At 40.8% G+C, this 12,057-nt stretch overlaps 1 protein-coding gene across 2 annotated transcripts in view; it reads right to left on the bottom strand.

The window, feature by feature from the left end:
• The window catches only part of SLC15A2 (solute carrier family 15 member 2), a gene marked incomplete at its 5' end in the record, with an annotated part of 32,463 nt that extends 27,678 nt beyond the window's left edge, over positions 1–4,785 (bottom strand). The window contains 3 exons of one of the 2 annotated variants that reach the window (XM_084800495.1): positions 1,589–1,730; positions 2,402–2,489; positions 4,648–4,785. In XM_084800495.1, the coding sequence (XP_084656621.1) occupies positions 1,589–1,730; positions 2,402–2,489; positions 4,648–4,785 (368 nt within the window). The other variant, XM_084800496.1, reaches the window with a different exon arrangement.
• Between the last annotated feature and the right edge of the window lie 7,272 nt (positions 4,786–12,057).

The raw sequence follows: 12,057 nt of genomic DNA, 5'->3' as shown, positions 1-12,057 counted from the left end.
TTATATATTCACATATTATGAATATAGGTATGCGTGCATACTATACCAAATTAAGGTATAAATCAGTGTTAACAGAATCTTGTGCTGCTTAGTTTTAACTGTCAAAACTAGACAAACCTAGAATCTCCTGGGAAAAGCATCTTAATGATGGGTTATCTATATCTAGTTGACCTTTAGCCTTGTCTAGGGGTGAGAATGGGGTCTTGACTCTTAACTGATGCAGAAAGACCCAACCCACTCTATGTAGTGTCCATCCTTAGGCAAGGGTCCTGAACATATTAGTGGGAAAGCTAGCTGAGAGGAAACAAGTGTGGTTGAGGTAACTCTCTCTCCCTGCTCCTGGCTGGAGGAGTGGAGTGACTGGCCACTAGGTTTCTTGCCTTGCCTTGGCCAAGATGATAAATGACAATAACTCAGAATTGGAAGCCAAATGAACCTCTTCTTCCCTATGTCACTTTTTTGTTAGGGTATTTGTCATAGCAGCAGATGTGAAACAAAGACAAATTCTTTTAAACACTAGGTCAACAAATACAATACCACCTGGTCAAACTGCTACAGTAAACAATACAAACTTAACTTCCACAATACATGTTAACTTATTGGAGACTAAAAGAAGTTACACAGTAAGGAAACATTTTGTAATGTTTCCAAAACAACATAGAGTTTTTTTTCTAAACTAATTTTACCATAAAAGCATTATTTTCCCACATAATTCATTATATCATATATGGTCAAGTTTTTTAAAAGTATATTTTGAGACATGTTAATTCAGACCCATCCATGGAGAGCAAATCCACAGAGTATTTCTAAACAACGGTTATCAAAGGCTTATCTTTAGCTCAGGAGGGCAAAGTTGTAGAAGCCAATTTATAACACCATACCATGTCTGATGCTTCAATATTTTGGAACAGGAGAACTGAACCAAATTGATTATTATTTTAACTTGTGTAAATCTTTATTAGATTCTAAAGAAGGAAACCACAGGAAGGCAAAGAAGGTAAACAAAGATGATTTTTTAAATCTCCGAAAAGAAAGAGCAATAAGACACGGAAGGAAGTGGGGTGACAGAGTCCGGAGACGATGTAGAAAGAGTACCAAATAACCAAAGCAAAGCTTTACAAATATAAATCTGCCAGTGAGGTATAAAGGGGGAGGAAGTCCCTTCAGTCACAGTCATAGGGGAGGGGAGTAAGGGGAAAATGGGAGGGAGGGAGGAATGGGAGGATACAAGGGATGGGATAACTATTGAGATGTAATATGAATTAATTAATAAAAATTTTAAATAAAAAATAATAAAAATATGCCAGTGGGTAACGATCTTTACCCTCACTAAGATAAAGTAAAATTTGGTCTTAAGCTACAGAGTAGAAGCCTATAGTTGGATTTCAAGAGGGAACTTTTGACTAAAAGGATGTGAAAACATTGTGGGGGTGAGCATGCGCAGTAGATTTTCTGTGTCATCAGTCTTGGAGAGTTACATATTTGTCATAGCCATGAGTAATTTTATTTTTTATTTTTTGCTAGAAGACAAAAGATTAGGGGTTGTAGGTAACTTTCTGGACAGCCTGTGATCTGCCATTGCTCTTACTTGAATTTTCCCAGCCACGAGTCAGCGATGGCTGCCCCCAAGATGGGCGTGAAATAGCAGAGGCTGCTGAAGGCATGGTATACAGATGTGGAAGTGTCTTCACTCCAGTGCAGGAAATACAGGAAATACAGGGTCAGCACAGCTGAGATGAAACAGAAGAAAGCAAGCGGGAGACAAAATAAGGTCGATGCAATTAAACGACTGTCAGAGGAATATATTTGATGTCTGGGCTCCACAGGTGATCCTGGCCTTCGGCACTCCTCTTACTGAGATAGCTGAGTGATGACTGCCAGGCAGTGAAAGCAGGGCCCATGGGAATTATGGAAGTAAATGAGGCGTGCTGAATACACAAATACAATGCTCATCTCTTCAACCTTTGTGCATCCATGGCATTGTTTAGACCGTGAGAAGTTAGCATGGTCCTTCCAATTCCCCCTTTCTCCCTTCCTTCCCAGCAATAACGTAGCTCAATGGGACGGAGCTATATTGTTCTTAGTGGTTGTGCATTGATTGGTTCTGAGGACCTTTTAAAAAAAAAAAAATCTTAACCAGCATGAGCTAGTCAATAAAATTTTTATTTAATAAAACACTTAAATATAATTAAATTAAGTATATAAATAAATTAACACAAAATATTTATAGACTATAAATCATATAAATTAAATATTTAATGTAAAAATTAAATAGGCATTTATGACCATGGCCAGAGGAATGGATCAGTTTATACCAAGGCAGAAAGAAGGGACAAAGTGCATGTAAAGCGACCGGGCTGCTATAAACATGGGCAGCGAAGACTCTGGGACAAAGAATTACCTTTCATGCCATAATAGGAGAAGCGCTCACAGAATTCGTTCACCACGATGAAGGCGATGCTGAGTGGGTATCTGGAGCCGCAGATTTTCTAATTAACAAAAAGGCAAAGGTTGAGGAATGAGCCTCTTTCCCACTCAAACTACATGGTTACTGCACAACTGAAAATGATACCTTCAAATATATGTTTGTGAAGAGGGGTCTCCTCACACCACCCAGGCTGACTCCCACTTTATGATCTCCCTGCCTCAGGCTCCCAGAGAGCTCAGGCTGCAGGTGGAACCACGCCATGCGTGGCTAAACTCATCCTCAAACCGCCATTGTTTGTTACCATGAGGCAATGGTCTCTTCATAACACGTATACCGTCATACCAATCACGCCTGTATTATTGACGTGGCAGCGGACAGTCCGAATCTTGCCTTGTCCCTCACCTAACATTGCCTGAGCAGGACTTGCATCATCTCCCCACGGCATCTCAATAAAAATCTATGGCTCTCGGCAAGAGGACGATCATCATCATCATCGCTAAGGATAAAATGAGAAGATGGCCTTTGGAGCGCCTGATACCCAGCCAGTCAGAGCCAGATCTCAGTATCCCGCTCAGTTCCGCTAGACTGACTCTTCCCGTCCGCCATGGTCACCATTCCGGGGGAATCTTGACAACGTGATGGCTTCTTTTTCATAGGCAGCTGGATCCAGGCATAAGCTGACTGACCACCTTAACTCTGGGAAGGGAATTCTGAACTCCTGTGAACTTAAGTGTCCACCTTTCCCACTAGTAATCTTCCATATTATTTCTTCTTTTATTTTATCTGGATTTATGTGCATATGTGTTTGTGTAAGTGAGCGTGTAAGCTGCCTGTGTGGGGGTGCCTGCGGAGGCCAGAAAAGGATGGTGGGGTTCCTGGAGCCGGAGTTGGGGGTTGTTGTGAGCTGTCTGACATAGGAGCTAGGGGCCAAACTCTAGTCCTTTGGAAGAACAGCAAGTGCTCTCAGTTGCCCAACCACCGCTCCAGAAACAAGGTTTACACTTGCAGCCTGTACATTAGAGTAACTGTGCTATCTCATGCCTGATTTAAAGTCAAGAATAGCATGTTTTAATTTAAATCTCTTTCCATTACATTACCTCCAGTAACACGGACCGGGCACAGAGGTAATCTGTCTCTTGAGACATTTAAACATTAACATGAAATTTATAGTGCCTCTTACTTCATAGGCATGTGCTTTTCTTTTTAACCACCCTTAAGAAGATATAATATGATTATATACAATATATAACATATAATAAATGTAGACTATCTTTTACCCAGGTAGATATGAATAAACCATCTGTCTCCATCTGTGTTTCTGCATGATAATAACTTACTTGAAAGATGCAATGAATTGAAGTTATTATCTTATAGCTCCCAGCTTGAGAACTAGGTAACATGGAATTTATTTAACATTAGCTGTGTACACTATCACTAATTGGATTAACATCCAAACCGTACTTAAGCTACACCACTACCCTGTCTCTGTGTTTCAATTCTGTTATTCAAAAAAAAAAAAAAAAAAAAAAAAAAAAAACCAAACCAACCAACCAAACAGACAAACAAAGAATCATACTAACTTCGTGGTTGACAGTAAGAACTCAGAAAATACTGGCTATTATTACAGTAGCCTTTCTACTGAGAGGATTTTCATGATGATATGAGGATTGGATGGGGTGATCAATTCAGAAGTGCTTTAATGAGTACAGGATGCAAGATATTTTCTGTCCCTTTATCTGGCCTCCCACTTTAAAGTAGGGACACTTAGTAACAGAGAGTGGGTCTATTCTAAAGGTTCTGTTGGTGTCCGGGGAGGGGGGGGGGAAGGAGGTGCTGCATACAAGGGCAACTAAAGGCTGAGATTTCATATTGGTAAGGAAAGAACAATCACACACAGTTCTCCAGACGGGAACGCTCGCCAAGTTTGCCTGGACATTCAGAGTGATTTTTTTTTTCTCTCTCCCAAGGGAATATGCAATGAAATAGAGCAAAACTCTGGGGGCCCAACTGGAAAAAAAAATCTGGCTTACCCATCCTGTCATTTCCTTCCCGAAACAGAAGAAACTAGAATTAATTTTCAGGTAAATTCTAATTCCACGAGAGAGTAGTTTTTCTCCTCTAACACGGGTCAGCACAAAGTTCCAACAGCCAGGGAGGAACTTCGAAAGAGTACTAAGGACGTAGTTGCTGTCAGACACGAACTGAACTTGGAGACTCACCCGAGATGACTTCTCTGGAAGACTTGGAGGTTTAGACAGCACCTCTTCAGTAGAGACAGGTGAAAAAAGAGTTTCTTTGGACTCATTTTTCTGGAAAGGATTCATGGCTGGCTCCTTGCTTTCTCTCTCCTCAAGCATTTGGCTTCAGTAGGCAGTTAGGACTGCTGCCAGCCCACAGTGAAAAGGGGGACTGGGGGGGGGGGAGAGACGGGAGGAGGGATGACTACAGCAGCTAGGTTTAACCCTGTGGGTGTCAGTTTCAGTAGCTGCCTGCCTCAGAGCAGAGCTGCAAGCTATAGGAACAGAGAGGGTCAGCCCTCCAATGCCGAAGAATGATTGGGCAAAAGGTACGGCATGGGGAAGTAAGAACAGTCTGTCACAAGTCACGAGGTTAAAAGGAACAGTGCTAGAGAATTGATTAGGGTTATCTAAGAGAAATATCTTTGTGAGGGTACTAGATAGTACTCAAGAATGCAACATCTTGATTAGGCATGAAGCTCAGAGGTAGAGCAGCATGCCTTGAAGGTCCTGAATCTGATCTGATCTCTAATGATTAAACAGTTTAAAAACAGAAGGCTGACTTCAGGTTAATAATATCTGCCATGTTACTGTAGAAGACTTATGTGTGTATTTTATGTGTGCATATAGAACCTATAAAATGTATTTAATCACAAAGTTTACTGTTATCTTCATTCCACAGAAATTATTGTTCCAAGAATCACAGGACCAGTAAAGTGGCAGATCTGGAATTTTCGCTATGCAGCAAGAGGTGGGAAAAGCAGAGATAGCTCTCAACAGTGAGGGGCAGGCCATGCAGGTGTGAAAGCCACAGCGATGGAAAGGGAGGAATGTCAGGAGAGCCAAGAAGAGGGAAAGCCATCGATCGCCACAGTGACTTTGAGAACAAGAATGATACTAGCTTGGGTTTTCAGCATCATGACATCCAGCTAGAAAACCCTGTAAGTAAAACATGTAGGGCTAAAGAAAATGACAGGGAAAAAAAATGTTGGTGATGCCCTGCACTAAAGCCATTCCTTGTATCTTCAACTTCTTTCTCCAAAAATCAACCCATTCATTTGCTGAGAAATAAAATTTAATTTGCGTAAAAATTATTAACCAGTTGGTCTCTGGGTATTACTGTAAACATTACAATTTCCTAACTTCCAGTGGATACATTTTATTCTGACTCTAGACCACTATGCTTCGTCCCTGTTAGAAGAGCACCTAGAATACAGGTGGTGACAATAGACACATTACACTTTGTACTGGAATTAATGTGTATATTTGATAAGTTAGTAGCATATATTAATTATCCAGAAGCGTTGGCTTTCATTATGATAGTTCCACACATGCTCATCAGACACTCTGAACATAGTCTCCTTGAGTTGTCTTTTCTTACTCCCCGTATTGTGTTACTTTTGTAAATTTAAAGAGGTTAGAGAAGCACAAAAGAACATGGTGCCCATCCAGCTACAAGTCAAAAGCACAGGTGAAAGCATTGCCAAAGGCTTTAAAGAAATCTCCTAAACCTTAAGGCTATGTAGTGAGAACTGAATTGCCAAGTCAAGCAATACCAAAAGGAGGCAGTGCGTGTGAGGATACAGAAGAGAAGACTGAGGGCAACTGGGCAGGAAAATGGAGGACCATGCAGGGAGGGCAAGTGCGAGCAAAGTAAAATGCATATGTGACTTTTTTTTTTTATAAAGAAATGCATTATTTTCTATGTTCACTAAAAATTGAGAGAGAGAGAGAGAGAGAGAGAGAGAGAGAGAGAGAGAGAGAGAGAGAGAATATGAGTCTATGGCTCTATTTCTTGCAAAATTCTTACACCTTACCCATTTGAGTGACTTTTCAACAAACGAAGCCTTTTCTCCCTAAACTTTAACTTGGACTTTGACAATGTTTTCCCGACTTCTCTCATACTCTTCACCTGTTTTCTTCTCTCCCGCCAACCTTTACCCAAAGACTAGCTTCACTTCTTCCTGAAAGAGTAATGATTAATCTGTAGTTATTCTTTTAGGAAATGTTGCCTTTCCTGACCTACCTTGGTTGAATACTGAATCTAAAATAGGCAGGAGTTTCTGGTCAAGTTAGCTAGCAGAGGCACTAGTGCCTTCTAGACCATATTCTGTCCATGGCTTCCCTTCCCCGGCCTTGTGCTTCTACACAGCATTTATTTGGAAGAACAAATGCAATGCCACCTGTATGCAGTGTACCAACTCACTCGTGCTCAGGGGTCCTCTGATCACCAAACTCCTGAACATGAACTATGATTGTCAAACAAATCTCTATGAGATTTGTCTTCATGTAAGACAGGGTCTTACCAACCTCCCTATTTAGCCAAGGGCGGCCTTGAATGTCTCTGATCCTCCTGCTTCTGCCTCCAGCACGCTGAGTGCCTGGATTCCAGGAATGAGCCACCACTCTCCATTTACGTAGTGCTGGAGAGCTCAGGTCAGGGCTTTGTGAATTCTAAGCCAGCACTCTACCAACTAAGGCATACCTCCAACCCTGTAATTTGTCTCTTGATTGTGGCAATAAAATAGCAGCGATTATCCACAGAATCAAATACTGTCAGAGATATAGGGAAAGGCTTAAGTTTGAGCTTTTCATTAGGTAAGTTCAGCTTCTCTGATGCTAAGAATTATTTAGCGAAAATCATATTAAGGTCTTTGCTATACTCTGTGGTTTCCGTTAGGCTGGCCTCAAATGGAAGGATAAAGTCCTAGGAGACACCTAAGAGAAAACTTCTTTGACATAAGAATGAATATAAACTCTTCAGATACACAAAAGACAATAGAAATAGATGAATCTGAATATCATAATCTTTTTTATAATATATTTCATTATTCATATTACATCTCAATTGTTATCCCATCCCTTGTATCCTCCCATTCATCCCTCTCTCCCATTTTTCCCCTTACTCCCCTCCCCTATGACTGTGACTGAGGGGGACCTCCTCCCCCTGTATATGCTCATAGAGTATCAAGTCTCTTCTTGGTAGCCTAAATATCAGAATCAAACAACGGTGACAAAAATAAAGCATATTCCCAGGGGTCCCGCTCAAACTAAGGCACCAGCCAAGGACAATACAGGCCGTAAACTTTAAACCCCTACCCAAATCTAGCCAATGGTCAGAACATTCTCCACAATAGAGTGGAGAGTGGGATATGACTTTCTCATGTACTCTGGTGCCTCATATTTGACCATGTCCCCTGGAGGGGGAGACCTGGTGGCACTCAGAGGAAGGACAGCAGGTTACCAAGAAGAGACTTGATACCCTATGAACATATACAAGCGGAGGTAATCCCCTTCAGGAACAGTCATAGGAGAGGGGAATAAGGGGAAAATGGGAGGGAGGGAAGAATGGGAGGATACAAGGGATGGGATAACCATTGAGATGTAACAAGAATAAATTAATAAAAAAATAGTAAAAAATTTCAAAAATTAAAAAAAAATAAAGCATATTTGTGGACTCAGTGATTTGACAGCAGAGAGTAGAGTCTTAAGTTACTTGTAGAAATGAGATCTTAAATGAGTAGTCAGTGAAAAGAAACAAATATAAAATTAGAAGTAAACAAGTGTTTATTAATGTCCAAAATACAAAAACAAGCCCAGACACAAAATTGTATTTAAATATCAGAACCAATCCTAATAAGATAAAAATATGAAATGAAAAATGTTGAAGAACTCAACCCTGAAGCTATCAAATGTTAGTGAAAGAAAGAGGAAAACAAAGACTTGAATATGTGGAGGCATGGCACAGTCATGATTTGGGAGGTTCATATTATACAAATGTCAATAGTCCCTTGTGTCTGTAGCACAAGATCCCAGTAGGATTTAGGAATGTTTAAAAAAAAAAAAAAGACTATTTGATTCTTACAATTCAGACGAAAATCCAAAAGGCCAAGAACAGCAAAGTCAATTTCAAAGGACAAGTGTGGATTTGAACTGCCCAATCAACACATGTTATGAAGTAATTAGACCATAAGTGCGACAAAGATAGAAAAGACAGTCAATGGGGGCAGAACAGAATCCAGAGAAAGATCTACACATCCTCTGTCTTCAACAAAGGGAATACTGCAGCAGGGGAGGGGGAATCAGGGCTTTCAATAAACATACCATTTGGATATGCTTATGGAGAACAGTATTTTTATCCTTACACCAAAAACCCAATCAACTCTTCCTAGGTGGAGGGTTTAAATATTAAAAGGAAGAGAAAGATGACATACTTAATATTAGAAATAACCCTGTTTGCTAAAAGATACCACTAAGAATGAAAAAATACATTCTGATGGGAGAAAATGTTCACAGTGTATCTATGTACCCAAAGGATGTGCCCATATGTCAGCAGCCGTTTCTTTGAACTGCGTAACAGAAGCAAGCCCGAGAGCCGATGACCTTGGCTTGCAAACCCTCACACAGCCTTGAGGACCTGACAAGATACTTGTGCTGGCTAACTTCTTAGATAAGAAAGTTATTTATTATTTCCAGGTGTGGATGTGAGCTTGATGTACTTCTTTAGCCTTGAGATGAAACAAGTCCAAGCCTATAGATAACTAAAGTAATTGGTAGCTTTTGTTTCTGTTCCAAGAATCTTCTGGTTCACATGGGTGAATACTGTATAAAAGCTCTGAGAGAAATAAACTCTGGGCTACAGTATTTACTGTTAGCCCTCCTGAATACTTGTCTTTTTTTTTTTCTTGTCTCTTATGCAATATCTTCTCTATCTTTTCCTATATCTTTTTTATTTCCTTATCCTCACACCCCATATCCAGGTACTGGTCGAAATATGCTGGCTGGAACCAGCACCCATACTATGTAAGCAACTCCAAAAATCAATTATAGATGAATAAGTAAATAAAAAATGTCCAAAGGGAACAAACAGTAGTCACTCAAGTAGTCAATAAATCTGTGAGCAGTTATCAATTACATGGATGCAAATACAGTTCTGCTATGAGAATATGAGGTAAATTTATTTGTAAGATAATATATAGAAGGGAAGCTGATGAGACAAAATAAATAATTTTGCATTTTTTGAATTACCTACCATTTTCTTTGAATTTTTAACCTTTGCAAATCTACAAGATATATTTGAATATTGTTGATATTGGCACTGCCATCTTTTGTCTTGCAAACGTCTTTTCTATTGGTTTTGTTTATGGACTTTTACAATTAAATATAACAGACAGTAAAGCACACAAATCATAAACACACAATTCCATTTATTTTTACACACGTGAAATTCACTCAGCTACCACACAGACAAGTTTAAAAAATACTCTCAAGCACTTCATTGCTGGAAGTCCTTCAAAGAATAATACCCATTGCTTGCCTTTTGCCTCCTAGGCAAATTCTCGCCTACCAGAGTCATCACTATTCTTTCATCATCCTGGATTTTATTTGCTTGGACTGAGTTTCATGTAAACAGAACTGTTTGCATTCTCAGTGTCTTATTCTTGCTATTGAGTACTACATTGGTGAGATTCATCTATGCTGTTGCCCAACACAAGGCTTCTTTTCTGTTTGGTCAGATTTACTATACAAATACATCACTCTATTTAGCCATTTTTCCTCATTAACTAATTAATTTACTTTACATCTGATTGAAACGTCCCCTCCCTCCTCTCCTTCTTGTCCCTCCCTCTCACCTCACCTCCTCTCCCTCCCTTTCTTCTTAGAGAAGGGGAAAACGTCCCGTGGATATCAACCCTCCTTGGCATATCAAGTCAGGCTGGACACATCTTCTTCTATTGAGGCTAGACAAGGCTGTCCAGTTAAGGGAAAGGGATCCAAAGGCAGGCAACAGAGTCAGAGACCGCCCTTGGTCTCGTGGTTAGATGTCCCACATAAGGACCAAGCTGTACATCTGTTACATATGTGTGGGGGCCTAGGACCATCCCATGGATGCTCTGATTGGCAGTTCAGTCTTCGTGAGCCTGATTTTGATAGTGTGAGAGTACAGGGTGAACCCCTAGCCTTATTCCCCTCCCCTTGAAGGGTATACAAAATAAAAAATGAATCCATTAAAATGGTGTTTAACACTAGGTGAAGCCAGGGGTAGCCCACAGAAGAGGGGAGGGTTAGTTGATTTTGTAGGTTATCTAGTGGTGTCCTTAACCTTTCTGGCTCTTTTACCCTTCCTCCTCTTCTTCCATAAGACTCCCCAAGGTCCACTTATTTGGCTGTGGGTCTCTGCATCTGTTTTCATCAGCTCTTGGACGAAGCCACTCAGGTATGCTAGCCTCTTCTCTGAAAGTACAGCAGGATATTAATAGTGTCAGCTGTGAGCTCACTCTCTCATGGCATGGGACTCAAGTTGGGCCAGTCATTGGTTGCCTGGGGTCAAAGGTTTTTCTCATGTTGATGGACACTTGAGTGGTTCCAGCTTTAGCGTTGGCAATTTCCAACTTAGTTTAAACTAGAAACTGCTTCCCAGAATCACCTTCTCTGTAAGGATCCAGGCTTCAACTCGCATGAGATTCAAGAAGTAGAACTGAGGCAGGAGATGTTACCTGAGTGTCAGACGGGGCCGAGGTTGTGATTTGACGTTAAGGAGCCTCTCATGATGGCTCTGTGAGTGTAGGGCACCTGAAGTGCACACACTGTTTTCAAGACACTCTTTAAAGTGTCTGCGCTGCTGTGATACACTACTATGGCTCTTGGCTCTTCACTCCCGTAATTCTTACTTTGCAACAAGTCTTTTATGTCACAGAATAATGTTAGAATATTCTCAACCTCCAAAGCAAGCCTTAGAAAGCAGTTTCTCTTCCTTTCTCCCCCACTTTCCTCCTTCCTCCTTCCGTCTCTCCTTCTCCTGCCCTCCCACCTGCTTGTTTTTCTCCCCAAGGCAGACCAGAGAAACTAGAATTTCACTCTGACAAGGCAGACCACAGAGACTAAAAATATATCCTAATCTTATCCTATTGTTCTTAGGGCAGGCCATAAAAGGACAGTCTGATCTTCTTTATGTAACAGTAGATCATTAGAGCCTCTTAATTCCAGAAGAACTTGTTCTAGGCCCATGGGGAAGAACTACTGAAGAGCTCCTTAGGGCTCTTCATCCAGTCTACTGCAGTCATGCCTACACAATGAAGTTTCCATGGAATCCAAAAGGACGTGATTTGGAGAGCATCCAGATTGCTGAACTTTGTGTGCTCAGAGAGGGTGTAGATGCTCCACACCTCTTCCCCATACCTTGGCCTATTATCTCTTCACATTACCCTTCATAACAATATGTTTATGAGATGTGAACCAGTGAAGCAAGTTAACTGAACAAGAGGAGGGATTAGAGTGACCTTTATTTACTGCCAGTTGGTCTTAAACACAAGGAAAACAACGTAGTGCTTGGGACTGACCTCTGAAGTGAGAGGGAGCAGCATTGGGGACTGGGATCTTCATACTGTGTGG

Source organism: Acomys minous (assembly GCF_964271855.1).
Source record: "Acomys minous genome assembly, chromosome: 11".
Taxonomy (NCBI): Eukaryota; Metazoa; Chordata; class Mammalia; order Rodentia; family Muridae; genus Acomys; species Acomys minous.
The sequence above is the reverse complement of the archived record's forward strand: the minus strand, read 5'-3'. Positions and strand labels throughout refer to the sequence as shown.